The sequence below is a fragment of the Corvus kubaryi genome, unplaced genomic scaffold (genome assembly GCF_017639235.1).
Source record: "Corvus kubaryi isolate FWS band 111438036 unplaced genomic scaffold, C.kubaryi_AGA036_p1.0 37187, whole genome shotgun sequence".
Classification (NCBI taxonomy): Eukaryota; Metazoa; Chordata; class Aves; order Passeriformes; family Corvidae; genus Corvus; species Corvus kubaryi.
In genome coordinates, this window is record NW_024581053.1 from 11,687 (window position 1) to 39,642 (window position 27,956).

General features: G+C 46.5%; 1 protein-coding gene across 7 annotated transcripts in view; it reads right to left on the reverse strand.

The window, feature by feature from the left end:
• Positions 1 to 5,550: 5,550 nt before the first annotated feature.
• The window catches only part of LOC121661659 (myosin-3-like), a 28,928-nt gene continuing 6,522 nt past the window's right edge, over positions 5,551 to 27,956 (reverse strand). For 4 of the 7 annotated variants that reach the window (XM_042022054.1, XM_042022053.1, XM_042022052.1 and 1 more), the window contains 37 exons: positions 26,675 to 26,818; positions 26,438 to 26,594; positions 25,692 to 25,719; positions 24,836 to 24,944; positions 24,212 to 24,304; positions 23,849 to 23,912; positions 23,670 to 23,768; positions 22,271 to 22,374; positions 22,052 to 22,190; positions 21,382 to 21,500; positions 21,036 to 21,185; positions 20,424 to 20,594; positions 19,505 to 19,814; positions 19,262 to 19,335; positions 18,922 to 19,009; positions 18,718 to 18,835; positions 17,691 to 17,814; positions 17,475 to 17,611; positions 17,143 to 17,398; positions 16,723 to 16,965; positions 16,177 to 16,353; positions 15,773 to 16,096; positions 14,965 to 15,354; positions 14,737 to 14,863; positions 13,834 to 13,952; positions 13,123 to 13,319; positions 12,764 to 12,947; positions 11,955 to 12,120; positions 11,269 to 11,393; positions 10,769 to 11,077; positions 10,481 to 10,684; positions 10,221 to 10,346; positions 8,787 to 8,957; positions 8,590 to 8,694; positions 8,421 to 8,516; positions 8,159 to 8,296; positions 5,551 to 5,701 (listed from right to left, as the gene is read on the reverse strand). In XM_042022054.1, the coding sequence (XP_041877988.1) occupies positions 5,678 to 5,701; positions 8,159 to 8,296; positions 8,421 to 8,516; positions 8,590 to 8,694; positions 8,787 to 8,957; positions 10,221 to 10,346; positions 10,481 to 10,684; positions 10,769 to 11,077; positions 11,269 to 11,393; positions 11,955 to 12,120; positions 12,764 to 12,947; positions 13,123 to 13,319; positions 13,834 to 13,952; positions 14,737 to 14,863; positions 14,965 to 15,354; positions 15,773 to 16,096; positions 16,177 to 16,353; positions 16,723 to 16,965; positions 17,143 to 17,398; positions 17,475 to 17,611; positions 17,691 to 17,814; positions 18,718 to 18,835; positions 18,922 to 19,009; positions 19,262 to 19,335; positions 19,505 to 19,814; positions 20,424 to 20,594; positions 21,036 to 21,185; positions 21,382 to 21,500; positions 22,052 to 22,190; positions 22,271 to 22,374; positions 23,670 to 23,768; positions 23,849 to 23,912; positions 24,212 to 24,304; positions 24,836 to 24,944; positions 25,692 to 25,719; positions 26,438 to 26,594; positions 26,675 to 26,818 (5,709 nt within the window). In that variant the 3' untranslated portion in view covers positions 5,551 to 5,677. Of the gene's footprint in view, positions 5,702 to 8,158; positions 8,297 to 8,420; positions 8,517 to 8,589; positions 8,695 to 8,786; positions 8,958 to 10,220; positions 10,347 to 10,480; positions 10,685 to 10,768; positions 11,078 to 11,268; positions 11,394 to 11,954; positions 12,121 to 12,763; positions 12,948 to 13,122; positions 13,320 to 13,833; positions 13,953 to 14,736; positions 14,864 to 14,964; positions 15,355 to 15,772; positions 16,097 to 16,176; positions 16,354 to 16,722; positions 16,966 to 17,142; positions 17,399 to 17,474; positions 17,612 to 17,690; positions 17,815 to 18,717; positions 18,836 to 18,921; positions 19,010 to 19,261; positions 19,336 to 19,504; positions 19,815 to 20,423; positions 20,595 to 21,035; positions 21,186 to 21,381; positions 21,501 to 22,051; positions 22,191 to 22,270; positions 22,375 to 23,669; positions 23,769 to 23,848; positions 23,913 to 24,211; positions 24,305 to 24,835; positions 24,945 to 25,691; positions 25,720 to 26,437; positions 26,595 to 26,674; positions 26,819 to 27,956 lie in introns of those variants that run through there. The other 3 variants (XM_042022057.1, XM_042022058.1, XM_042022059.1) reach the window with 3 other exon arrangements.

A 27,956-nucleotide genomic window follows, 5' to 3' on the forward strand; every position in this document is an offset into this window, starting at 1 on the left:
CTTCTGGAGAACAAACCACCTCAAGATGGTGAAAAATGCAATGTGAATGGAGCAAAAAACAAGTGACTTCCATGTGGGAAACTGTACTGAAAATGGCAATGTGTTCTGTGTGTCCCTGTTAGTAATAGGAGACAGAAGCACAAGCACGTTCCTGCTATCTCTATATGAAGCCCAAGAAGCCTTTGGCCTTCTCAGGTCTCAGTGACCTATTTGTACCCCCACGTGGAGCCTGTAATGGTCATGGGATAGAGCAGATATCCTCTTCAACAGGGATCCCCTTGCACACCCTGCTAGTGAGCCCTGGGAGTCTGGAAAGAGCTCAGAGCTGCTCAGCTTCTGCTCCAGTAGGAAACCTCCTGCTGTGGGTCGAGGGCCTGGAGAGCAGGCTCAGGTGCCTTACACAGACAGAGGTGTCTCCTTGTGCATGGGGACAGGTCATTGCAGCTCGTCCTCTGGTGATCGGGGTCCCTGATGCCCTGACCAGGAGCTGAGATGTGCTGAGGGCCATGGGGGGCACCAGGAATGAGCAGGATCTGCATGGACGTGCTGCTCCTCTGAGCACACATTACAGCTAAGGGGAAAAGAAGTCACTCCTGTACGTGGCAGGTCACTACTGGTGATTACTCTGCCCTACTTCAACCAAAGCAGCTTGCTGGGTGACTGGTGCCCAGACCCTGATAAACTGCGGTGGATATCCCATAACGTAGAATCTACACACATCTGTTCACTGTTTACATACGCATTTGGTGTGTTATCAGCTCTCTCAACATGATGTCACACAGGGAACCCACTTGGTGACAAGCAGCTATGCTTGGGCATGTGTCTGAAGGTGGGTTCCTCTCAGTGACAGTGGGTGAGCCTCAAGAGTGGCACAGCCCAGCTCACAGAGCACTGGGGAGACAGGTAAAGCAGCAAACTTTGATTTGGGGGGGAGAACTCTTCACTGAGTATCAGAGTTGTGCTCTTAATCAGATTCCTCATGTTCCCAGCAAACACCAGCGGAAGAGCTGGCCTAGGAGGTGACATTCAGGATGTCCTTTCTGTCACCCACCACAGCAGCTGAGGAGCTCCAGTTACAGAACAGGGGAGTGGGGTGGGCAGGCTAAGACGCCTCCGGGTAAGACAAAGTCAAAAGACGGCAAGTGGCAAAAGGGGGAGGGAAGGAGAACTAGGATTAGGTGCATAATATTAGCACAAGCAGCAACTGCATCCTAAAAAAGACAGCAATGAGGTGGTAGCTTCCTTGGTTGGCACTCATTTGGGACAGATGCACAAATCCTACTTCAGGGCAGATTTCAGTGCTGTAAATGGAAATATACTGGTATGGAATTTCTATTAATCTGCTCACTTTGAAAATTAGACTTTTCAAGGCTAAGACAACCCAGTGGATGACCACAGAATTTTCTGAGTGACACTCACTGCAGTGAAGTTGCCAACAGGATACGTAGCAGAATTTTCTAGTGACATTTCTGAACTAACTTGTTCTTGCAGAAAAGTTCCTTTTGCATCCTTACGAAGGTTATCAACAGTTTCATTTTTTTATATTGGCAGACATATTCCCTTGTGGGTCAGGCTAAACATTTATTTAATTGCTCATTGCATTCATCTGATGTGCCAAGGGAAGAATACAAGCCCCTGCTACTCCTCAAGGGCAAATCAGCTGTGCAAAGCAGAACAGCTCCAGGTTTTTTTCTTGGATGATCCTTCATAAAACATATGCCACACAGGGTGGGCTCGCAAAGAGTGACAAGCTGGGTCCCTGTGGGGTGGGCCACAGCAGCAGCTCAAAACTTGGGCTACTCTGCACCACCTCCATCCCCCTACCCTCTGCCAGGAAGAAAAGCAGCTCCTGAGGCTGCTGACCCCAGCCCAAGTTACCTGCCCTGCCTGGGGAGCTGAGGTCTGGCCATGTTGGGGGCTCCCAGGCTCCACCTGGGAGTAGTCCCTGAATTCTTCAGCCCTCTGGGAAGGTCTGGATTTTCACTCTGTCCTCCCAGTACAGCTTGTGTTCCTGGGTTTGGGAAATGCTGCCTGAGGATTTGTTCTCTGCAGTGCACACAGCTCTGCTCAGCACCGTGCCTGGGCATGAGTGACATGCCTTGTACCTTCTCAGCAGAAACTACAGAATAAATACAGCAAATGATTTCTTCAAAACTAAAATTAAGCTTTACAAATAGTTTCAGAAGTGGGGTATGAGTTAGTCGTTTGCAGATTATCATTGTAGTGTTTCTCAGCAGTTTCCCCTCAGACTTCTGACCTTTTGTCCTCAAACCTGTTCCGAGTTGTCATTTCTTCCACTCCCACATCCTCTATCATCTTATCACTTATTTCTGTTCCTTGCACACATCCATCTTGCTTTCAGGGCCATGAGACTTTCTGAACTCCCAGCACGGTTTCAACCCCACCTCAGTTCTGTGGTTACCCTTCCACACTCTCTCTTACCAATTTTTTTCTGCAACAAGAGTCACAATATATCAAGTTCAGCTGCTCACACATAACGCATTGGGGCCCAACTCTATTTGATCTGGACCTGTTCAGGCTGCTCCTGCTCCACCTTGGTTGAGAGAGAGGACAAGACTTTCTGCAATGCTGCTGTTCCTGGAGTAAGCCCTGCCTCTGCTTTCCTCACCAGGGAAAGGATTCACAGACTGGGGCCTCTTGCTGATCTGCAAAGCAAAAGATGGTCTTCTGTGTCCACAGGCATTGCATTAACTTGTTGGTTTACAAGAGAGGGGATGCCCCATCCACCCCAAGGAGCTCTGGCTGACTGCTGCAAGTACCTGGGCAGCTGCTGTGTTGCCCATGGGACAGCACATCCCAGGAGGGAATGGTCACAGCCACGGTGCTGGGCCCCATTCTGATGTTTAACCTTTGAGCTGGCAGTGGAGCTGTGCTGCAGCAAGTCTCTCAGGGGTAAGAATAGCAGCTGCTGTCTTGGCACACAGCACAAGTGTCCAGCTCCTCCAGGGCAGCACGTTGCACTGCGACATAGAAGGAAGCCTACCCACCCAGGAATGTCTTCAGGCGCTATTAGTGGAAGCAAATCATCCCCACAAACAGGCACGACCCCGCACAGGAGTCTTGGGAGAGCGGGGCTATTTTGGGCTTTTGACATTGAGGATGAAAGGAGACACGTGATGGGGCTGATCCTCCTGGTAGGGGCCTCCTCCAAAGCTCCCTGCAGCCTTGTCCCCTCCTCTAGCAATGGCTCTTGTGAAGGCTGAGGGGCAATTTGGTGTGGCCTTGGAGTGCAGGAGGTGAGGGCAGAGGGAGCTGTGAGTTTGCTGGGGGTGCAGGGCCAGCCCTCAGTGCCATCAGCAGTGCCCAGCCGTGCTTAGGGCAGGTCCTGCCTGACGGTGTGAACCTGTCCCTGAGCTCGGGGCTTGGGGCTGCCTGCTTTATTCTCAGCCATACCCACGAGAGTGAGAGAGATACCACAGAGTATTGCAAGGCTCCAAACAACTTGCTGAAAGCATGCATTGAAACACAAATCCTTTGCATCCAGGAGGGTATTCACCTCTTTCCGCCTGAAGGTCTCCATTTCTGAGTGGTTCCTCAGCATCAGGAATGTTTGAGAGGCCCCTTTTCCTCTTCCCAGGCACCACAAATTCCCTCCCCAACTTATTCCCATCCTTTTAAGATCCTTTTTCTTTTTCTGGCGTGGATTTCTTTCATTCCGCTTTTTTTACGTCTCATTTCTGCTTAATTTACCTTGCTTTGTGAAAAGTTGCACGTTAAGCTGTCAGAGGAGAAATCACCACTTTCCCAGAAGAGTTTTCCAGTTGGATCAACCAGCCAAGTTGGTCCCCCTTGTGACTCCATATTCAGCTGGACTGATACACAGCAGCAATGTTAGCAGGCAGGAACAAGTGGTCAGGGGACTGAGGGTGTATTGGGTAGCTTATAAAGTGCTGCCACTAAATGCAATCCCATACCCTTGGGGGTCAGTCTCATGCTAGCTCCTGGAAGAAGGCCACCTGGCACAGTCCCAGTCTTTTAAGCCATCCCCATGCACATCCAGCACTGCTGCAGACAAAGACTCCATCAGTTCATCCAGCAGACAAGAACCACAAGTCCCTCATTCATGGTCAAGTTATTTTTCCAGTAGCCTAATAAATTACCCTCCTTGGTCTGGCTTTGCCAGTACCTCTGTGCTTGTTGGGCATCCCCTGTGTCTGTCAGAGCACAGTACAATGGGTGTGGGCACTGTGCACAGTCCACCCCTGGCTGCTCACTTAAAGGTCAGGCAGGTGATAAAGTCAGTCTTTACCCCCCATTTGGTGCCATATGATGTGGTTCAGGTTCCTGTGGATCACCTTGCCTGGTGATGACTGAACCAGGGCCTCAGCATGTGGTCTGTGGCATGGCAGGCTCTGTGACTGGTATGCTGGACAGGGCTGTGTGCTTCTCTGAGGATCCCCAGCACTGCAGTGCTCCCACTCGTGCTGCCCTGGACCATCATGGCTCAGCACAGGCCAAGCTTCTGTGCAGTAACTCGAGCTGAGGGTTTGTGACCATGGCCGTGCATTTCTTTCAATCTCTTTATTTCTTATTGCATGCAATTGGCAGAGCTCAAAGTGTACCACAGGCTTTCCACAGAGCTGCATTGCTGCCAGCAGGCCCTGAGCCCAAACCTGCCCTCGTGCTCTCTGGATCCTCCCCTCCAAACCAGACCTACGTGCATGGTGTGTTATGCCAACACAGGCACCATAGTCCTGGATGCAGCCAACCTGAGGACTCCAGGTGCCAGGTGGGAAAGCCAGGCTCTGGCACCTGCTGTTCAGCCAACCCTGTTGTGAGTCAGAGCCAACACAAACCAAAAGTGAATTCCACTTTATGAAATGGGAAAGAGCTGCACTGCCAGCAGAAAGAGCTGGTGCAGTGAAGGTAGGGGTTATCCTGCTAAAGCCAGCTCCATGCAGAGCCTTGCAGGGGCTGCTGTGCTCTGCCCACTGTGCTTTGAATCTCAAAGAACCAGGGACTGTGGAGCTGGGGCAAGAGCAAACAGCAAACTTTGTACCAAAAGCAGGCAAGAGGGCTGGGAGGATTACATGACAGTGCCATGTTGATGCCAGGATACTCTGGAATGAACAATGACCGTCTGGTAAGGGTTGCAAGACTTTCCTAGCAGTTTGTAATTTTCTGTTATTTTGCACAGCTACTCCTAAACAAGTTACAACTGTTCTTCTGCAGGTTCGTGGAGTATTGCACTGAGTAACCAGTCATTTGACATGGTGGGCTAGGGTCAGTGGCACGGCCTAGGAGCACAGCAGGACTTTGGATTGCATCCTGAGGAACAGCAGTGTGTCATAAGCAGCTGAGAACAAGGTGCAGGGAGTCTGCTGAGAATATGCTGCTTCCAGGCTACAGGAGCTGAAACAGAAGTCATCCCATGGGAAAGCAAAAAGCCTGTCAAACCTCTAGGTTTTAAATTCAGGATAAAATTGGTCAAACTGCTCAGAGAAGTAGTAAGGCTCCAACCCACAGTTTTGACTATACTTAACTTAGTAACAAAATGACTCTCATTTAAACATTCACATTTGGAGCATCTGAAGTTGCTGATATCTATTTTATTGACACTGTCACAGCAGCAATGTTTGTGTTCACAAACAATGGGAAAATTCCTACCACAGCTGGAGAGATACTTTGTGGAAGTTCTGGTTATCCCAGAAGAAGCTCATTTTTCAGTTCCTAACACCACCTGGAAAGGAGAGGCTTTGTTTAGTCCACACATGCCAAGATGAGTCTTTTGATCCCTAAAATCATCCATCTCAGTGCACCATCTAGCTAGGATGTGCAAGTGGAGCCCGAGCCAATGCAGTGGTGTCTGGAACCCTTAAAACCACTGTGTGAGTTGAATATAAGCAGATAACACCAAGATGGCCAGTGTCCACAGCTGAAGCATGAAGAAAAGATTAATTCCATTATTTCACTGGCAAAACAGGGACACAGGTACTGCTAAGCTTATTCCTTCTTTTCAGGGGCAAAAAGCAGCGAGCCCTAAGCCTTGCATTACAGGTCTGGAGCAGGCACAGTCTGTCACCAGGCTGTGTTTCACAATCTCTGAACTTCTAATCTCCCTTCCCCCCTTTCAAAGAGGCCCCAGTCCTACCGGAAGAACGTTTTCAAGTCTTTAACAACATTCTGTTACCTGCTCTCAGAAAACTCCATTTCTTCTTCAGCACACTGAAAACAACCCAAAGCAAACACAGATACGTGAATTCTCTCACACTGAGTATTTTCTAACATCTCCCAGGTGCAAGGGAGTATCAGGCACCTCAAAGCAGGATCTAAACCTACAGGATAGTGCAGAGAGTGGCCCACAGTCAGTGTGTTCAACCAGCCTTCACCTGGGGATATCCAGTAGAAGATTCCTGAAATCTTGCCTCTCTCTGGGCTTCCAATTCTGTTAGAGATTGAGCATTCCCTCTATAAGGTAATCTCATATCTGGAGCCTTTGCTCAGTAACCTGGACTCAGCCATCCTAGTGCATCCCCTGGGGTGTTGGCAAGATAGCCAGGCAAGCACTGAGGAGTCAAAGCCTTTTACTGGTGCATGGCATCAGGTGAGGGTCGGAGGGCTCTGCAGAGGGACCTGGACAGGCTGGATTGATGGGCCAAATCAAACGATATGAGGTTCAACAACACCAGGTGCCAGGTCCCACACTTTGGTCACAACAGCCACCTGCAGGGGGATGCTCCAGGCTGGGGACAGAGTGGCTGGACAGCAGCCAGGCAGAAAGGGACCTGCAGATGCTGGTCGACAGCTGACTGAGCATGAGCCAGCAGTGTGCCCATGTGGCCAAGAAGGCCAATGGCACCTGGCCTGGATCAAGAATAGTGTGGCAGGACCAGGGAAGTGATTCCTCCTCCGTACTTGGCACTGGTAAGGCTGCACCTCGAGTGCTGTGTCCAGTTCTGGGCCCCTCAATTTAGGAAGGATGTGGAGATGCTGGAGAGTGTCCAGAGAAGGGCAGCAAGGCTGGTGAGGGGTCTGGAACACAAGCGGTGTGAGGAGCAGCGGAGGGAGCTGGAGGGGCTCAGCCTGCAGAAGAGAAGTCTCAGGAGGGACCTCGTCCCTCTCTACAGCTCCCTGCAGGAGGGGGCAGCCAGGTGGGGGTCGGTCTCTTCTCCCAGGCAGCCAGCAACAGGACAGGAGGACACAGCCTTGAGCTGTGCCAAGGGAGGTTTAGGTTGGACACCAGGAGGAATTTCTTCACAGAAGGGGTGGCTGGGCACTGGGATGGGCTGCCCAGGGAGGTGGCGGAGTCACCGTCCCTGGAGGTGTTTAATGAAGCCTGGATGTGGCACTCAGTGCCGTGGGCTGGGTGACAAGGTGGTGATGGGTCACAGGTTGGACTCGATGACCTCAAAGGTCTTTTCCAGCCTGGTTAATTCTGGGATTCTGTGACTCACTGAAAGCTGCAGACCAGCCTCTGGAAGAGCCAACACTGTCTGTTGAGTCTCAGGCCAGATCCTTCAGGAGAAAGCAGGTTCTCCATAGTGTGTCTTCAAGTGTGAAAATGCTGTATGAGTAAGAGGATGCTGCAGAAGGCAGCCTGAAGCCGAAGTTCTCCCTTTCCTGGATATATGCTCTAGTCACTAGTTGTTCTTCCAAAACATGGACTGAGAGTATTTTACCTCCAACCACCAACTGAGCTAGACTAGTGCAGTCAAAAGGCATTACACCTGCTCAGACCACATGAGGAAAGGCAGCTCTAGATCTTGTACCACTCTTGGGTTGGAGATAGACAACTGTCCAGGAAGTTCAGCTAAGGGCACAGAGCTTCTGTTCTTTTCTCAATCAGAATGCTAGTTCTGCCTGAGGCTCAAAGAAGGGCTGTTCTAGGAATGTTCAGTTAGATTGGCTCTCATTACTTTCACTTTATGAGGCAACTCCTTAAATCTGAAACTAATGTGATGAAACTGGCCAGAAGACTCATGCTTGGCACCAGAGCCTGAAACCCCAGAGTCACAGAATAAAGTCTGCTCAGAGCCTTCTCTTCCTCAGGCTGAACAACCCCACCCCACTCAGCTTGTCTTTAAAAGCCCCTTCCTTCCAGAGCTGTCATTTCCAAATGATGTCTGTACCACTGGCGAGGCACAAATCTGCTGCTAGACTTGTTTGAGCAAATAGCACACTGGCAGTAAAGCCTTACCTTTGTAGCAGGGCCTTCTCGGGCCTTAGCTCTGAGCTTATTTACTTGGCTCTCAGCAATATCTGCCCTTTCCTCGGCCTCACGTATCTTATGCTGTGCATTTCTCAGTTTGGAGAGATTAATATTGGCTTGTTCATCCTGAAATTGCAAAACAAAAAGAAATTTAAAACCATCTGGCAACATGCTGGGGCACAGAGTCAACTTTTAAACTGACAGTCCTATGAACTGGTAAATAGGTATTTGCTTCACTTTTGTGACTCACGGCTTCCTCAGCTTGTCTTTTGTAGGATTTGATTTTCATCTGCAGTTTATCTACCAGATCTTGTAACCTAATCGTGTTTTTCCTGTGTTCTTCACACTGTGGAAAGAGAACATGCAATTGTATGTCCTTGGGAGACAAAACATCAGAATTGCTTTCTATTTCTACCCACCTGAAAAGTGAGCTCTTTGACACGCCGTTCATATTTGCAGATGTTTTTCATAGCCTCTGAAGATTGTTTATGTTCTTCTTCCAGCTCAGCTTCTAATTCTCGGATCTAGTGAATTAATCAACAATTGGTTTAAGCCCTCACACAGGACTTGGAGAAGAAAGATGTTTCTGACACCCATGTTCAGTGCTGGTACCCACCCTGGCCTCCAGCTTCTGGATCTGCTTCTTCCCTCCCTTCAGTGCCAGCTGCTCGGCCTCATCCAGACGAAGCTGCAGGTCCTTCACCGTCTGGTCCAGGTTCTTCTTCATCCTCTCCAGGTGGGCACTGGTGTCCTGCTCCTTCTTCAGCTCTTCTGCCATCTTGGCTGCCTTGGAAGGGAGATGACACAAGAAACTGGAAGAATGTGAAAGAACAGCACCTACTGTGTACCAGCAGGGGATTAACTCCTGTGTCCTGCTGACCATTCCTGCCACCCCACTCCCTGTTTTGTTTTTTCCCTGACATGATAATGGCAAAAACATGACATGAAATAGTAGGGAAAAGGATGGGAGAAGTCTGCTTTACTGCAGACTAATTTATGTTATTTAAGACAAACTAAGATTTATTTTGCTCTCAAACATTGCATTCCTACACAATAAAATTAAGCACTTCGGTGAAATATTTTTTGAGTGACATTACTTATAATTAAGGTAAAATTCAACAAATTGCTTTGGCAGCAAAATATCTGAAAAGGTCTAAATTGAAAAATGTGAGCACTAGAAGTTTTATATAAAAAGATACGTGTATGTGTGTATAATTCATTGTAATGGTTTTTTTCTCTTTTAATCAAACAGAATAAAAATTATTAAAACACAGTAACACCTCAACGCGAGGAAGAGCTTCTTTCCCTGGAGGGTGGCAGAGCATGGAACAGCTGCCCAGGGAGGGCATGGAGTCTCCCTCTGGAGACATTCCCGTGTCACCTGTTGCAGGTGACCCTTCCCGGACAGGGGGGTTGGAGCGGATGATCTCCAGAGATCCCTCCCAATCATAATGATTCTGAGATTCTATTTCATTTTTTTTCCCCCTTTTCACAAGCAAGCTGAAAAATTTTCTTTCTATTTTAATTCCACATAATCTGTCTAAGTGTTGAGATTTTTGTTTGATCCTCTGCATCAAAAATCATTAGCAGAGAGAGTCCCATGACTCACCAGTCCTATTGCCTGGCTGACCTTCACAGGTCTTGCATGGGAGGATTTAGCACCAATTCTGAATGGAAATTTACAATTCTCATTTGAAAAGTTGTTAAATAGGATTTTGCAAAGACAACTATTCAAATACCTTAGCCAATTTACTGGTTTCAATACTGCAGGATTTCTTTGTGGATTACGTTTTCATGCAGCACTGAAGAAAGTTATTTTGTTTTCAACTGACTAAATGTGGGTTTAGTTCTTTGTGATGGCAACAGCCCCATCTGTCAGCAGGACATGTTCCCTGTTGCTCTAATCCTCCTCTGACACGTAGCCTTTTCAACCAGGCCCACAGACTGGTTCCTTGTCCACCATGTGACAAGAGTATTTGCATTAACTCCCAGCAGCAATGCCACTGGAAGCCTTGAAAATTCAAAGCGAAAACCACAGTAACATCCTCACATCTGTCATTGCCTTCTTTGCTCTTTCTTCAGCACTCTTTGCTTCATTAGTAACATCCTCTATCTCTGTTTGGATTTGTGCCATATCAGTTTCAAGCTTCTTCTTTGTATTAAAAAGGCTGGCATTCTGTGAAGGAGAAAGAGAGAGGCTTTGAGTGTCTGTCTGTGGTCTCTTACACAGAGAGACTATCAATTACTATTCATTCTTCCTCCATCAATCTCTGGACCCCAAATCACATCAGTCTTAGCAAAGCAAACTACCTGGGTATGGAGGAGCTGTGCACGTTCAGTGGCATCCAGAAGCTCCTGCTCAGCCAATTTCCTCGACCGCTCCGTCTGCTCCAGGGCTGCCCGCAGCTCCTCAATTTCAGCCTGCAGCAGGTTTGCCCTGCGCTCCACCATGGCCACCTGCTCCTTCAGGTCCTCCTGTGTCCTGAGAGCATCATCCAAGTGCAGCTGTGTGTCCTGTATTTGAAGAGCCAGTTTTGCCCTAATGAATTTCCCGAATACTGTGCTTAAAAATAAATCAACCAGAAGGTAAAGCAAGACCTTGAGAGCTCCCTGGATGCTGTGTAGGTGTTTCTGTGTCTCTGCAGCCTGGCAGTTGGCATGGCTCAGCTGGATCTCCATTTCATTCAGGTCTCCCTCCATCTTCTTCTTCAGCCTTAAAGATTCGCTTCTGCTCCTGATCTCAGCGTCCAAAACACCCTGCACTGTCTCCACAATCTTTTCTTGGTTCTTTTTTAGCTGGTCAATCTCCTCATCCTTGTCAGCAATCTTTCTGCTGATTTCTGACTTCATCTGAGTCAGTTCTTGGTTGACACCAAGGATTTTGACTTCTTCGTGCTCAAGGGCTGCCTTTAAAAGAAAAAGGGGGAAAATAAAGAGGAAGGTAACATTTCAGAGAACATTATTATTGTGGTGGTACTCAGTGACTTCACAGAAACTCCTAAAGTTCGTGGCAATCAACCTTGCACACAGCTACTGCCAAAAAAGGGAACAGAAAGCTGTTCAGCATGCTCTTTACAGTAATATTTAAACTAGCTCACCTCTGCCTCCTCCAGAGCTAATCGCAGACCATTTTTTTCTACTTCAGCTTGCTTTTTGGCTTTCTCAAGGTCTCTGATCATTTTTCCATTTGCAGTTATTTGCTCTGTCAGATCAGCTACTTCCTCTGTGAGAGAAGAATGGCATCAACCAGAGGAGCTGAACTCTATGTTTTGTTGCTGCATTCAGCACCTCTTTTGCACACATAAATATGTGTACACATATGTACACGTGTACACAGTGTATGCATGTCTGTCAATATGTACAGATAAAACCAGACAGAACCCACTCATGCAGGCTAAGTGGGGCATCAGTGGGGTTTCACAGACGTCCTCACAGAGAGCCTGGAAGAGCCCTGCATGTGTTAAATCTATGGACAGGCACCTGTAAAACTCACTTTCGTGAGCTATTCAGTCTCCTGAGGTCACTACCTTTACCTGAGAATCGCCCCTCACTGTCTGCAGCAGATAATGGAGAGCCAGGACATTTGCTTTATTAGCTTCATCACTTTACAAACATGCTTGACAACTTTTGGTAAGACACTGATATCCTGAATTAAGATGGAGAGCACAGGAAGGACAGAGTGCTGTCACTTGGTGCCCTCCTGCAGACATGAGCGTGCTCGTGGAGCACACCCTGTTGTGGTTGGTCTGTGAAAGCTAACGGGAAACCAGAGCCAAACACGTACGCTGGAGAGTGGTGTTCTCCCGTTTCATTGTTTCAAGCTGATCTAAGGTTTCCTCATAGGCACTTTTCACTTTGAAAAGCTCTGTGTTCAGCGAGCCTGATTCTTTAGAGAGAGCTTCCCGCTCCAGCTGGCTCTCCTCATACTTCCCCTTCCATTCTGCCATGACCTGGAAGACATCATAGAATCATAGAACGTTTTGGGTTGGAAGGGACATCAAAGATCACCTAGTTCCAAATCCCCTGCCATGGGCAGGGACACTTCCCACTAAGTTGCTCTAAGCCCTGTCTAGCCTGGCCTTGGGACACTTCCAGGGATGGGGCAGCCCCAGCTTCTCTAGGCAACCTGTGCCAGGGCCTCCCCACCCCCACAGGGAAGAATTTCATCCTAATATCCAATCTAAACCTACTCTCTGTCAGTGTGAAGCCATTCCCCCTTGTCCTGTCAATCTGGGCCCTTCTCAATAGTCTCTCTCACCTTTCTTGTAGCTTCCTTCAGGCACTGGAAGGCCACAATTCGGTCACCCTGAAGCTTCTCTTCTCCAGGCTGAACAATCCCAATTCTCTCAGCCTTTCCTCATAGGAGAGGCTATTATGTTTCATTTTCTGCTGGCACTGAAACTGTTAGTTTATCTGTGACTGTATTTTTTACTAGATAAATACTGCAGTCTCTGAAACCAGGACAAATTCCTACTGCCATGCCCTTGTGGCTCTAGTTAGATTCACCTTGACTTCAGCATTGACTGATCTACAGAGTGTTAGTTTGGCTTTCTAGGAAGGCTACACTTGAAAGATACTGTGCTCACTTATCACCTTATCAAAGCTCTGCTGTCTCCTGTCAAGGGCAGCTGCTGATGTGTTTGCTCTCTCTATGTCCAGCGTCAGATCCTCCACCTCCCCCTGCAACTTCAACTTCATCTTCTCCAAGGTAGCACACTTGGAATTCAGTGTCTCCTCCTGCTGCCCTGCTTCCTGAAGATGCTGACAGAGCTTTTTCCTTAAGGCACATAAATAAAACAAGCATATGATTAAAAAAAATCATTGCATTATGCGTCTGATTTTAATTATGACTATATGTAAACCCCAAGAAAATAATTTAGGTCAGGCTACTAAAAGTGGGTCTATGTTCTGCCCAATATACATCGGGACAGCTCATCTCATCTATTCTGTACTTGGCCTCCTCGAGCTCCTCCGTGCGCTGAATCGCATCCGTCTCGTATTTGGTTCTCCACTGGGCCACTTCGCTGTTGGCCTTGGACAGGGCACGCTGCAGCTCCCCCTTGGCCTCCTGCTCCTCCTCATATTGTTCCCGGAGCAAGTCACAGTCGTGGCGAGCGGACTGCAGGGCGTGGGCCAGGGCGTTCTTGGCCTAAAAATCACCCATAGTATCATGTATTTATGTTAGCTGTGACCAGCAGGCGACCTCATGACCTTGCACATCTGAAATATGATTCCTGCAGCTTGATCAGAAGACAAAGAGCTGGGGTTTCGTAAGTGTTCAGGCAGCTGCCTCTACCTGTCACCAACTTTTCTCAACTCTACCACTAGAAAAGACCAAAAGTGATGCTTTCACCTTGGCATATGCTGTAACTTTTCTTCCCTGTGGCTACAGAAGCTAAAGAAATCACACAGACCATGGCTTTAAAATTTAAAAACATGAAAAAATTCACCAAAACTTAAATCACTTCTAGCATGCCAGAGTCATCCTTAGCAGAGTTGTCCTAAGCCCTGCACACAGTGCTTACTGTACACATCCTGCCCAGGAGTAATTTTACTGTGTTAGACTATAGGCAATACTTACAAACTCCCAAAAGTGTTTTTTAAATGAACTGAGACCTGGATACATTTTGAACCCTTAGCAGGTGCTCACTGGTTCACACTACCTTGATCTCTTCCTCCAGCTGCCTCTTGAGTTCTTCCACTTGCTGTGTAAGTGCCTGCTTGCTCCTGGACAGCTGCAACCTCACAGTTTCTTTCTCTTTGAGTTGACGGCTTAGTTCACCTGTGACAAGAGAAAACAAGTTCTCAATACTGTCCAGATTAAGCATCCTGAAACCAGTCATATATAATAAAAATAATAATAGGTAAGTGGAATCACACAGCACTGTTTACCTTATCAGTTGCTCCTATTGTGTACATACATCTACCATTGCACAATATATTTTACTCCTTCAAAATGCTTTTGGTGGTGTTCTTTCTTTATCTAAATTCACCTGATTCCCCAATTCTAACTGTATCCCTTATTACAGTTCTGATCCACTGGATGCTATTTTTTTCCTGAAGACAAATGCTTTAGAAAATTTGCTTAATTGTTTCTTTTAAAGCCCAATTTTAATTTTGAAGCAGTAGGATTTTATGCTGTCACACTGGCTGAACTGACACAAAATGCTGTAGCAGTTTCCCATAATTGGCCTTGTGATGCAAGAGCTAAACCCTAAAGTTTCCTTTCATAAGATTTACAGTAACTGGAAAACCTTTATTCCATGTCATCCTCTGCCCTGTGGGCTGAAATACACCTTTCCCCTTTCTTGGAGAGGTGCCTAGAGCTTATGCCATCATCTCTAGAATTCTCAGTACTTCCTGTAGCCCTCCAATATTGTCTTTTTCAGATTTTTCCTCAGCCATTTTACATTTTTTCTCAATTTTTCATTTTCGTTCTAAGATTTCCCCTGAGCACTATGCTCAATGACCTTACAACAAACTGGTCAGAGAATGGTACATGAGAGAATCTGTTTGCTACTGAAGGGAAAAAATATCCTCGCAGCACATCTTGGTGCCTTCCTTACCAGACTCTGTCTGGAGCTGGGCTTTTTGTATCACCATCTCATTCACATTCCTCTGGTGCTCCTCAAGTTTGGCTTTCATCTCACTCATCTCATCTTCCAGGGTGCGGTACCTTTTATCCAGATTAGCCTGAAAGAGAATAAGAAAGTGGAATCTGTGTAGGTGTGTTTGTAAAGTTCCCAGCGGACAGAAATATTGACAATTCAAGTACTTAAGTTAAGGAGAAACACCTTGGACTTGGTAATGGTCTCTGTACGACCAGCCAAGTCATCAATCTCCATCTTCATCTCACTCTTCTCCTTCTCCAGCTTCTGCTTCACGCGTTGCAGGTTGTCGATCTGCTCCCCCAGCTCAGCGGTGCTGTCCGCGTGCTTCTTGCGCAGGGCGGCAGCCGTGGCTTCGTGCTGCAGCGTGGCCTCTTCCAGGTCACGGCGCATCTTCTGGAATTCTGCCTCGCGCTTCTTGTTGAGTTCTGTCTGAGCAGCGGTGGCTCCTCCAGCCTCTTCAAGACTTCCACGGATTTCCTCCAGCTCCCTCGCCAGCTCACCACAACGCTTCTCTGCTTTTGCCCGCGTCACTTTCTCACTCCTAGCCTCCTCTTCCAGCTCTGCAGCACGGGCCTATATAACGAGGTAATAGCACAACAGTAATTAAATAGGGAACAAGTAATTCAGTGCTCAGGTTAATGCATATTTGTCACAGTAGAACACCAAGCATCTTGTTTTGGAGACTATGAGCAGAACAAACTTTCTTTGAATTTCACTGTTTTGGTATCGTAGGTAAGGACTTACTGACAGGAAAGGACTTACGGATCAACTCATTCTAACTTTAGATCACAGCTTTCTGTTGTTGTATTGGGTTTGCATGGCCAGGTTTTGGCAGTGGGGGGGATACAGGGGTGACTTCTGTGAGAAGCTGCTGGAAGCTTCCCCCGTGTCTGACGGAGCCAGTGCCAAACTGTGGACAAGCATTACTCGTGGTACTACAGTTTAAAACAAGCAAACAGTAATGATGAAGTAGGTACATAAAGTCTCTTGCCTGCAATTCTCTGATCTTCTTCTGCAAATGAGTACCTGAATTTTGCCATTCTCCAATTTTATTTTGCATCTGGTTAAAATCAAAGTCTTTCCTGTGAAGGAGATGTTCTTTTAATAAAAAAAAATATGTCCAGTTAAAGCCAAATAATACATTTTTCACCAATTTTTTTTTCTCATACTTCCTTAATTTTTCATCTAAATGTTGTTTATCATTCTCCAGATCTACTATGGTTTCCTGTGCAAGTTTCAAGTCTCCCTCAAGCTTTCTCTTTGCTCGTCCAAGGTCCACACATGCTTTTCTTTCGAGTTCTAAAGATCCTTCAACCTGCAACATAAACATATATAAACATGACTGATGGAACAACCAAAGAATTTGCTCTTTCTCCTTGTGTGGAACATGCTCACATGGTTCACTTGCTGCTCCAGCTTGGTCCTAGCTTTGGTGAGGGTATTAACTTTGTCCTCCTCTATTTGCAGGTCATCCAGTGCCTGTTGCTGGGCCTCTTGCAGGGCCTTCTTCTCCTTGACTAACTTTGCAACAGTCTCATCCAAACCTGTCACTACTTCAGTCAGATTTTTCACCTATTGTAAAGCAAAATACTTAAAGGTCACTAATAATTTTTGCCCTCACATAGGCAATGAACACAGATAATGAACTTGTTGTTAGACTCCCAAAGGAGCTTAATTACTTGCATTGTATGGTCAAACTCTACAATCTCTCTGCTTATTTATCAACCCTTCAGAAGTCACAAAGCAATGCTGAACTTTAATTTTAATGCATTTTTGTATGCTTATGGGTTGGTTTTCCTGCACAACAGAGGTGCCCAGCTTCAGTACCAGGCCCATAGATGTCCTTACACAGCAGTGTGTAAGCATTCAAGTTTACTGAACCTTTACAGCCTATACATAGACAGAGCAACTGTAATTAAACATTGCAGAAATAAAAAGCACCTTGTTTTCGGTGGCATGCTTTTCCTTTTCAGCCTTGACCAATGTTGACTCAAGGTCATCAATATCTTTCTTCAGCTCAGAGCATTCATCCTCCAGTTTCCTCTTTCTGGCTGCCAGATCAGCATTCATCTCCTCCTCATCCTCCAGCTTTTCCATTACCTCCTTTATTCTTGCTTCCAGCTGGAATTTTAGTTTGATCAGCTGGTCACATCTTTCTTCAGCATCAGCCAAATTTTCATTTTCCTTTTTATAGAGAACAGAAATGTGTTTCATTGTCACACATTGGCACTGACACTTACAGAAATCACCTGCTTATTAAATGGCTGGAACGTGAAATAAAAGGATTTCCTTTCAGCCCTTTCCTGGCATCAGACAAAACTGATGTAATCTGAAGAGCCAAAAATTATTTAAATTACATACAGTTTGTACTTGCAGCTGTAGGTCCTTTTTCTCTTGCACCAGAGTCACCATTTTTTCTTCCAGTTCATTCCTCGTGGTTTCTGATTTAGCCAGTTCTTCTTTTGTTCTCTCAAACTCTTCCTTCATCATGGCCAGTTCTTTCTCAGTTTCTACACTTTTTAAGAGGGGTTTTAACTTGAAGTACAGCTTCATCCAGGGCCACTGCTTGACTTTCATGAATGCACGGATGTTGTACTGGATGCAGAGGACGGACTCCCTGAAACCAAAGTGATCCATCAGTACTGTGAATAAAGCCCATCTTTGAGCAACCAGGCCTGGCAGAAGACACACACCTCTGGTCAAACATTCTTTTCAACTCAAGTCTCCGGAGGTATCCCCTGCACAAAGCCTGGGTCCGTGTGATCAGCTGTCCTAAGCAATCATCTCGCATCTCTTCCAGGACACCCAGCAAGCCTGCCTTGAAGAACACCTGCAGCCAAAGAACAGACATCATCCGTTGCTGGGCTTACATTTCAGTGCAATGAATGATGGCAAAATTAAACATTTACCTTAGTGTGTCCAAATCTGTACTGAGTATGATCAATCTCAATGGAAGACAGCAACTTTTCACACGCCTTCTTGCTATCAATAAACGTTCCTTCTGGAATGACACTGGCATTCAGAAGGTGGTATCTGATAAAACAAAGAAAAAGCTTACCCATCAGAACCATTTTAGTGCACAGGATGCCACAAGAACAGCTGTCAGTTTGAAGATACAGAAGAAGGCTGAGTCTGACTCACACCTCCAGCCTCAAATAGCAAAGCAGTAAGAAAAGCAGCAAATACCAGCAGGTCAGTTCAGTAGGTTCCAAGGATGCATTACAGCCCTCACTGGAACTGAGAGACTCTGCTCATCTGTGTCACACTCATTATCACCAGTTTGGTGAATTTAGCAACCCTTTATAAATGTCTTAATTGCACAGCAGTTCCCAAGACAAGATTTTTTGGTTGTGGGGTTTTATCTATAAAGGAATGTGCTAATGCTGTAGAAAGGTTAGCATGCAGAAATGTTTGCCCAGCAGAAAATGAGAGGACCATGTGGAACTAACTTGGATTTCCTCTTGAAGTCGCTTTTGTTACTGCAGCTCCATTTGCCAGTTAAACTTAACATTTCATCAAGAAGTAGTATTGGGTTTGACACAATTTCCTCTCTGTGAAACCTTTCTAGTTAGAATTATTTAAACCACGTTCTTCAAAACTCTATTAGATAGCTGTTAAATACAGGATGTGCACAGACCACCCTCTGTATTTTTGCTGAAACATGCTTGTGTCCAATTTGAGATTTAAAGCAAAGAATATCCAAACATTCAGATTAACAGGAATGAATTAAAAATAGATTTTGGCATACAGTGTTGAGGAAGGCATCTGGGTGGGCACTGCCCACACAGACCATGCTATTAGATATGTCTTCTGCTTTCCGTGAGTGTTAAATATTAAAATAGTCCTTTCCTAACAACTATATCATGGACTGGTTTAGCAAGACTCTTCTTTCAAATGAATTGGGCTCAATGCAGACACAAGAATGTCATTACTGACCTCTGTTTGAAATCCCCATATGATATCTTGTTAGGAAATCCTTTCCTGCAGATCCGAATGCCTTCCAGAACACCATTACACCGCAGCTGGTGCAGAACAAGCTTGTGATCCATCAGGCCTGTAACAGAGCAACATGGGGACATACTGATTGTTCTAGCATTGGTCAATTGCTCTTTCTGCACCTTTCTATGTTTTATGAATTACCTGGGGTCTTTGTTTCATTGGGAATGATGCAACGCACAAAGTGAGGATGAGTTGTTCGTAAGTTCGACATCAGCTTATTTAGATTTTCCTGTAAAACAGAGATTATTTCTAATCTCTGTATTATCTCAGTTCTCAAAGTGTTTTGGCTCTGCTGAAAAGTAGAAATTCAGAACTTTCTCCTTGCTCCTCTAGTGAATATTCTACAATCCTGTGTAGGCATCAGCAAAGTAAATGGCTACTGCTGAAGAACTTCCCTCCTGTCTAAAAATGAAAATGTGGCTGTGGAGCCAGGTGTGACAGGACTGTCCTCTCAGCAGTCTCTGCCAGGGAACACACTTACCCGAAAGAGTACAGAGACAGTTTGGAAGGAAGAGCCCTTTTTCTTGGTTCCTTTCTTCTTTCCACCATCTTCAGCTGGAAAATGAGATGACAGTCCAGCTGAGGAACTGCCGCAGATCCCTTTGCCAGTGTTGTAATTGTGCATCTAATGCACAGCACACAAGCACTGACTCAACAGTGATACATGCCAGGTAAGAGGTACAGTAGGAAACCCCAAACTGGAAACATAATCCTCCAAGCTTACCTTCATCTAAGGAAGCAAAACTGGCATAAAGATGGCATAAAACTTTCATAGACGATTTCTGATACAGTGCCACAACAGTTTCATTCAGAGGGTCCTTGTTCTTCTCCAGCCAGCCAGTGATGTTGTAGTCCACTGTGCCAGCATAGTGCACCAGGGAGAAGTGGGCCTCAACCTTGCTTTTACCAGGCTTGGGCTTCTGGAAGTTGCTGGATTTGCCCAGGTGCTGGTCATAGAGCTTGTTCTTGAAAGAGGTATCAGTTGCCTTGGGGAACATGCACTCCTCTTCCAGGATGGAGAAGATGCCCATGGGCTGAATAGAAAAATGGTGTTTCCAAATAAGATGAATTCAAGCAATAATAATACAGAGTGAAAGACATGCTAAAATTGAAGTACTGGAGGTATTTTATAGAGAATTAGCCTGGGAGAAGCAGGTAAGCAAGATTTTTTGTGAACAGCCAGCAAGATACTTAAAAGGACTCATAAGATTTTAATATACTGTTTTGAACTCCCCAGACAGCATGTGGAAAACAAAAGAAGTCAGGCAAAAACTGTAGTAACTTCTTAGAATACAGTAGTGACTTCTTACTCAGAAGGAACAAAAAGCATGAGGCTTTCTGGCATTTGAATTCAACTGACAGAGAAACCTGAGGAAGAACGAATAGGCAAAGAGAGGAGGAAGGAGGGAAGGGAGGGAGGGAGGAAGGGAGGGAGGAAGGGAGGGCCTTTTTAGAAGACAGGATACATTCCCAGTCAGTGGATAATTAATTAATCACAAGGGTAATGTTTAAAGAAACAGAAGAGGTGAAGAGACCTGAAAGTTTCCCAGAGAGATTGTATTGAAGGCACTCAGTGCAAACACTCTAAAGAACCCTTTACAGATCCAATTTGTGTGATTGCACAAGATGCTTAAGAAACTCACCTTCTCAATGAGCTCAATGCAGGCAGCCAGGTCCATCCCAAAGTCAATGAACTCCCATTCAATTCCCTCCTTCTTGTACTCCTCCTGCTCCAGCACGAACATGTGGTGGTTGAAGAACTGTTGCAGTTTCTCATTGGTGAAGTTGATGCACAGCTGCTCCAGGCTGTTAAACTAATATTTGAGTACGTGTGTTAATAGTGTTAAACTGATACATTTTTTTCACAGAGATCTCATGGCAAGGTCAGCCAGGCTGTCCCAGACAGGTTTTGGTAACAGTGTAAAGATATACCACGGGTGTCCAGGCTTACAGAAAAGTTGAGCAGTGCAGCACACGGTTGCTGCAGCCTGCATTGGCCATGTTTTGGGTGGCCCTAATGTCACTACATATGGATACTCTCTTCTGTGGGGAGAGAGACAGCAGCTTCGAGACTATGTCTCTTCTCTTACAAAGTGGGTGATGGATCTACAAAGGCAGAAGCAGCTTCAGACAGATTTGCCCTGTTCTTGAGGGCAGCACTGGGGTGAGAAGGAGGAAAGGTCAGAGAAGTCAAACAAAATGAAAACAGTGTTTAGAGACAGGCAGAAGTCCGAGAGTACTGTGTAAAAGCAAACCTCAAAGATCTCAAAGCCAGCAATGTCTAAGACCCCAATAAAGTGCTGTCGTGGCAGCTTCGTATCCAGCTGTTGGTTGATGCGAACAACCATCCACAGGAAGAGTTTTTCGTAGACAGACTTGGCAATGGCATTCACTGCCTGGTGCACCTGCAGGGAGATGGTCACACACCTGTCAGGGCACTGCCAGTGCATCCCCAGAATAAAACACCCCTCACCATGCCCACATACACAGCCCACCCAGTGCACTAACAGGCCTTAATGGTCCCGACCATTCTCAGCTGTGACCTGCACCCATTCCTGTTCCTGAGTGAGAGGACGGTCCCTGCTGCTCCTTGACACTCACCTGATCCACTGTTTGGCCCTTCATGACATATTCATTTCCCACTTTCACCCGGGGATAACACAAAGCTTTCAGCAAGTCTGCTGAGTTCAGGCCCATCAGATATGCTGCTTTGTCAGCCTCTGGAAAACAAAGTAATAACTTGAAATATTTTCTTCTTAGCTCAGGCACACACAGGGCATGGGAACCAGCCAGAGCTCACTCTGAAACCTGCAACCTGATTGGCTTAACCCCTTCCACAAATCTTGACTAACATTCTCATTTACTTTTCTGAACAGCCTTGAAGGACTGGTCCTCATGATGGAGTGGCTACAGCAGCCCCAACAGATGTGGTGAAACCTATGAGTGCACTGTTGATGGGACAACACAGAGTTTTTCCCTTCAAGCCACTTCTCCACAGTATCACCCAAGCAGAACAAGTCTGTATGTGTAACCAGAAACTGGAGAGCACTACAGTAATGTGCCCCAGGCACAGAGTCCTACAGCAGAGTCATCAGGAATAAAGTGGATGCACAAAGTGCCTCTACTTGAGACGGTAAGTTGAAAATCAAACCTCCTTTTTATGTTTGTCAAGGAACAACTGCATCTCTCCTGGAAGACTCCCTCCATTTCTAGTGAAAAATGGCATGGAAACAGTTGGAAATAGTTCTCTTCCCAGCTATGAAGGTGTTACCTTCTGTGCCATCAGGCTCTGCCTGCTCCTCACGTGTTTTCTGCTTGAACTTCATGTTCCCATAGTGCAGGATCGCCCCCGTCAGCTTGTAAATCGTCATTCTCTCATCAGGGCTGAAGCCCAAAGTGTCAATGGCTGCCTGCACACCAGACAGATCAGCTGGCTTTAACAGTGGTGAGAGTAAAAGTGACACTGTCTCTCCTTGCTAACTGTACTCACATCTGTGGCTACAAGCTCCTCCCGGTCATCGATGCTGGCCACAGAGATCTGCCCTTGGCTGATGAAGGGATAGTCATACGGGTTGGCTGTGACAAGGAGCATCTCTGAAAGGCAAACACAGGACTGAGAGCCAGAGCCTGGCAGTGAAGATGGAACAATGGCTCAGCAAGGCTTCACAGGCTCTCCTTCCTTTTGCATCCCAAACTCTTGGTTTTCTATTAAGAGACCAGAAAGACAGAGTAAAGCCTCTCATCTGCCTTCCCCTGGCTGAGCAGTCCTTCCACTTTAATGTCGAGAACCCAGAGCTGAGCACTCAGCACTGGCAGACACAGAACACAGGCCATCCACAGAAATAGTTTTTAAGAAAGAGGCCTTTAGATAAGGCTCATTTGTGCTTATCCTCATACATGACACACACTAATCCCTGAATGCACTTGCACCCCCTGGGGCTGGGTGCTGTGGTGCACATGAGTGATGCACACATGTGTGTTCATCTCCATCTAACTGAGGCCAAAATTCCCAAGTAATTTTCAGCCCTGAATCCTATGGCAGAGTAAGAGGAGAGGGGCAGGCATGCAGCTGTGTGGTGGGGCTGTGTGCAGAAGAGGAAGCCCTCTGTACACCGAGGGTAAATATGTCTGTCCTTGTACAGACACAGCAATCTCCCTGGGGAGGGAAGAGTGAGGTGGTAAACAGTCAGAGGGCACAGAGTGGGAGGGTGGGAGCAGGAGCTCCACCTTGGGAAATGTTCTATGGGTAGTTGGGAGGGATGGGCAGAGTGGACCGAGGATGAGTGCAGTAGCTGAGCGTGTGGCAAAAGGGACAGATGTGGGGCATGGGTAGGGAATGCCATGGCAGTGGGAAGGGGGAGAAGGTCAGAGGGGCTGTGCTGGAAACAGGAAATAACTTCTCCCCGTATAGATGAAAAGCTCAGATAAATGGTTTGTAGATCAGGGTACCTGGCCATCCTGCACCCAGAATTGCTTACCCCTTTCTAATGAAGAGTATTCCCAGGATCTGGCCCATCTAAGTTGGAATTTCCACACCACTGAGAATAGCAAGGTGTGAGGCAGAGTACACTGGCCACCCCTGCACCTCACCTGCACACAGATTGTATTACAACTTACCCAGGGAGGATAAATGGAGATGGAGTAAGCCCTAGTGTGACCCTGTTATGCAGAGACACAAGTACAGCTTGGGGAACCTGGGCAGGATGTAAATCAGCACGTGATCCCTGCTCTGCACAGACTGAGGCACTGCCAAAGGGACACCTGGGGGCATGTGACACAGGGCACTGTGCCCTGGTGCCACTGGACCCTCTGTCACTGAGCTGGCACATTGAGGGAGATGTTTCCCACACTGACTTTACTCAATGTCACCAGGTGAGGGCTGTCCTTACCAAGCAGTTCAGGCTTCTTATTGGAGAGGATCTGGTAGAAGATATGGTAGCTTCTCTCAGCTTTCAGCTGGAAAGTGACTCTTGACTTTTCCAGTAAGTCTGTAACATGTATGCACACAGATATTTTTCAGGTTCTTTACTTTCCAGCGAAGCTGTCAGCCCTCCCCCCAGTTACTCACAGGTCTCAATGTCACCAGAGGCCAGTTTTCCAGAGGTTCCAAAGTGGATACGGATGAATTTACCCTGGCAAGCAGACAAAAGGTGGTGGTCAGTGTAGAAATCTCAGAGTATTTTTACCTCTTCCGTCTTAGTGACAGCATCACCAAATCAGTCTGAATTAGCTTCAATATATAAAGATAGATAAAGGGGCTGCAGCAGTGTGAGCAGAAAACAGCTGCTAATACATCAGCATCTCATAAATAACAAGGAATTGGTAAGCAAGAACATTTTTCCCAGCCAAGGGGCTTGCAGTCACAACTAACAAGCAGGCAAAGAGCATTAGAAACACAGGAGGGCAGAAAGACAGACACAGGATGACTCACAAAGCGTGAGGAGTTGTCATTTCTCACAGTCTTGGCATTCCCAAAGGCCTCCAGCAGTGGGTTGGCACTGAGGATTTGATCCTTGAGCATACCCTGCAAGAATAATTGAATAATTAATGAAAAACACCATGAGCTATGTGGTAGGAAGAAGTGACTCTATGGCTTGATTACACGTACAGCCACATGCCCTTCATTTCAGCTGTACACTGCTGCTGCAGCACCTCCTCAACTCCAGCACCAAGAACCAGTGCCGGGGGTAAACAACAAATAACTTGTTGTCATCTTATTCAGAATTTCCCAAACAGTCAGAGCTCTCAGGTCCCAGCCACAGGGACAGATTGATCCATGCTAAGAAATGAGCCTCTGATTCTTCCTGGGCACCAATCCTGCAGACCTGGTTTCAGTCCAGGTAAAGCTACACCTGGGCAGCATCAGTGGCAGCTCTGGTGGCTTGTATTTGTTGTGGTGCTAACTGCACATCAGCCCCTGGTCCTACTGCCTTTTGAAGAGTGGCTTGAAGTTAATAAAAGATATTTTGAGTTAAGTGTGTGTCACCAGTGCTGTCCACAGCCACAAGGGGATAACATCCTGAGCTGCCCCTCACCAAGCCCTTCCTCCTCACACCTTCATCCGGGACTCCTTCTTGGTGGCCGGATCCCCGCTGGCTGCTATTGTGGCGTAGTACTGGATGACACACTTCGTGTTCACCGTCTTCCCAGCACCGGATTCTCCGCTGCAGAAAGGAAGCCCAGAGTGAAGAATAATCTGCCCACTTTTTGTTGGAGATAAAGTCCAAAGTGGCAGATGCACTTGCGTGTAGGAACCCAGAGTGCCGAGAATATTTCTCTGCCTGTTTTTAAGGGTTCCTACCCCCCTGAACAACACTGTTTTAGCTTCAAACCTTGGAAAAAATTACCAACAGTCAGACAACAACTAGAAAATACAGTGGTGTGAATTAGGTGATAGACTACGATGCAAGATTGTCATAGGGTGAAAAATTTAGAGGTTTTAGGCTTCTCTTTATAGTAAATAGATAAAAGTAAAAAATATCAAAATGGAGGATTGTTGTTGTTCTCTAAACCTTCTTCTCCTTCTTCTACTACTCCATGTTCTGCGGTAAAAGTAGTTTGGATTGATTGGATAGAAAATTCTGCAGTTCCTGCCCGTGTTACCGAATAATTGGTAAGAAAGTGAAAATAATGTACGTTTTTAGTAACTATTGGCTAAAATATCTTTAAAAGGCTGTGTAAATCTTGGTAATGGCTCTCTCACTCTCACTCCTACTTTTCCTCCTTCCATGCTGTACCTGGGTCACGCTGGTGGCTCAGTTCCTCTGATAAGACTTAATAAACAACTATCCGGAAGCATTGAAACTACAGAAGACGTCTCACTTTATCTTTTAAACTCCTTGCAAGGACTTTCAGCAAATTCTCTCCCATCAGGAGAGACTCGATTTATGGCACAGTGAAGTGTCACTTACGTGATCAGGATAGACTGGTTTTCACGATCTGTCAAAGGGAAAAATACCTGCAGTCAGAGAAGCTGTAGGGAAAGTGCTGGTTCTCAGCACTAACTGTGACCTGGTGTCCATCGGGGGAATGAAACAAAATCTCTGCAGGCGAAACGGAAAATGTGCATGGTCTGCTCTCCTCCTCTCTTTCCCTCCCTATACTCCACTTTTTGTCTTCTCTCCTCCTCCTGTGCTCCATCCTGCACTTGTTTTTGCTTCTGTCTTTACCATTCTTTATTACGTTTAATATAGGACAGGACTTTATTCAAATTAAAACCATGTATTTTGGTGACAGTATTTCTACCAGCTCTGTTCTGGATCTGCCTGCTGTTGCTCGAAGCCACGTGCAGGTGTGCTGCCCAGGGACTTCCCAGATAGTGTGTCCTGTCCAAATGCAACTGCCCTTTGCAGAGGTCCCAGTTATGCTGCTTAGCTTAGTACTTAGACCAGAAATACAGATAATGTGCAGCACAACAGTGCTTCAAAAATAAAAAAAAATATTTCAGGAGATGGGGAAAACCGTCTGGAGCTGGTTTTGCATCAATTAGGGTTGAAAATAAAGACCGAGCAGATAATCTGCAGTATTACACAGACCAAGCACTCTGCAAAAGATGGCAAAGGTGACGGAGCCATGGCAGTATGGAATGGCACTTGGCACAAGCAGTGGTTCTGACACACTTTTTTACTCTGAGTCTGGTCAAAATAGAAAAGCTCACCAGTCAGCATGAACTGATAGGCATTGTCAGAGATGGAGAAGATGTGTGGAGGGGCCTCCTGGCGCTTCTTGCCTCGGTAGGCCAACACCACCTCCGGGTTGTACACCGGCAGCCACTTGTAGGGGTTGACGGTGACGCAGAAGAGACCCGAGTAGGTCTGCAGGAAAAAAGTAGAGGTGGCACTGAAGTCCAGCTCCTGCAGCTGTATTTTCTCCTGTGCCAAAAGAAGGAACTTACATAGATCATCCAGGACCTGTAGCGGTCCTTGAGGTTGTAGAGGACGGCAGGTTCGTGCAGGTGGGTCAGCATGGCCACATCCTCAACTCTGTCAAACTTAGGTGGGTTCATGGCATACACATCATCAGGTTTGACAGCAACTGTCTATAATTCAGAAAGAAAGAGTGAACTTTGATTCAGCAACTCTTGACAGTCCTGCCACAAACACAGAGAAGTAATAACATCTCTAAGGCTGCTCTAATTCATATTTTTCTTTCTTTTTAGCTGTGCTAAACAAGATATGGCAATTTCAAGGCAAACACTGCAGCCAGCCAGGAACTCTACAACACTGGTACATGGACAGGATGTAAATTTACTGGAATTGCTGTGACCACACAGACCTGCATTGTGCTGGACCAGATCTCTCACCACATTATCACTGCTTATGAACTTTAGGTCTCTGTTGCTCATGGCTGTAAGAGCCTGGGGCACATCTGCTGGCCAGCCAACCTCCCAACCTCCAGAGTTCCCATGACAGTGCCAGAGAGCCAGGACACAAACAGCACAAAACTCACCAACAGCAAATCCATCCTTAGGACAGACTTTTTCCACTCCTGCCTGTGGCCATTCCCAATTAAAGAAAGGCTCTGTCTCTACCAAACAGCACTGTCTGCTGGGCTCACACCATGGGGAACCATCCTGTCACACAGCCAGAGCCCGTGGATATGTTGTGGGGGTGGCAGGTGTTCACAGCTGGCAGCAGCTTAACTCAGCCACTGCTTTCTAAAAGCCTTGTAGCACCTACTGCCAAGATGTTGGTCATGGTGGCTCTTTGAACTGCTGCAGTTATTCTTACAAAAGTTATCAGGACACGAGCTGCTAAGACATTTCAGCGATTTGGAAGATTAACACCTTGGAGGCTCCTCTGGGAAACTGCAGCCAGTGACACTGACAATTTCACATGCAAAGGTGACTTGCAAAGTATCTGTCTGCTCAGCTACCAGTAAAGGAAGGAATTTATGAATGGATATGACAGTGTTAGCTGAGAAAGTGTTAAAAACTAAGTTAAGACCGGCAAGGCTACGATCCAACCTGGTTTAGAGCGTTGCCTGATTTTTAAAGCCCAAACCAAGAATAATTGTCCAACGAATACTTTTATCCCACCATCCAGAGCTATACTTTCCTGTGGAGGCTCAGTCAGAGGACAGGGGGGAGGGCAGGGCAGATTTCTTGCCTGTGCTAGCCTTATGCTTTCCATGTTCATCCCCAGCAGATGCCCTGGGTCCCTCAGCAGGGCTGGGAG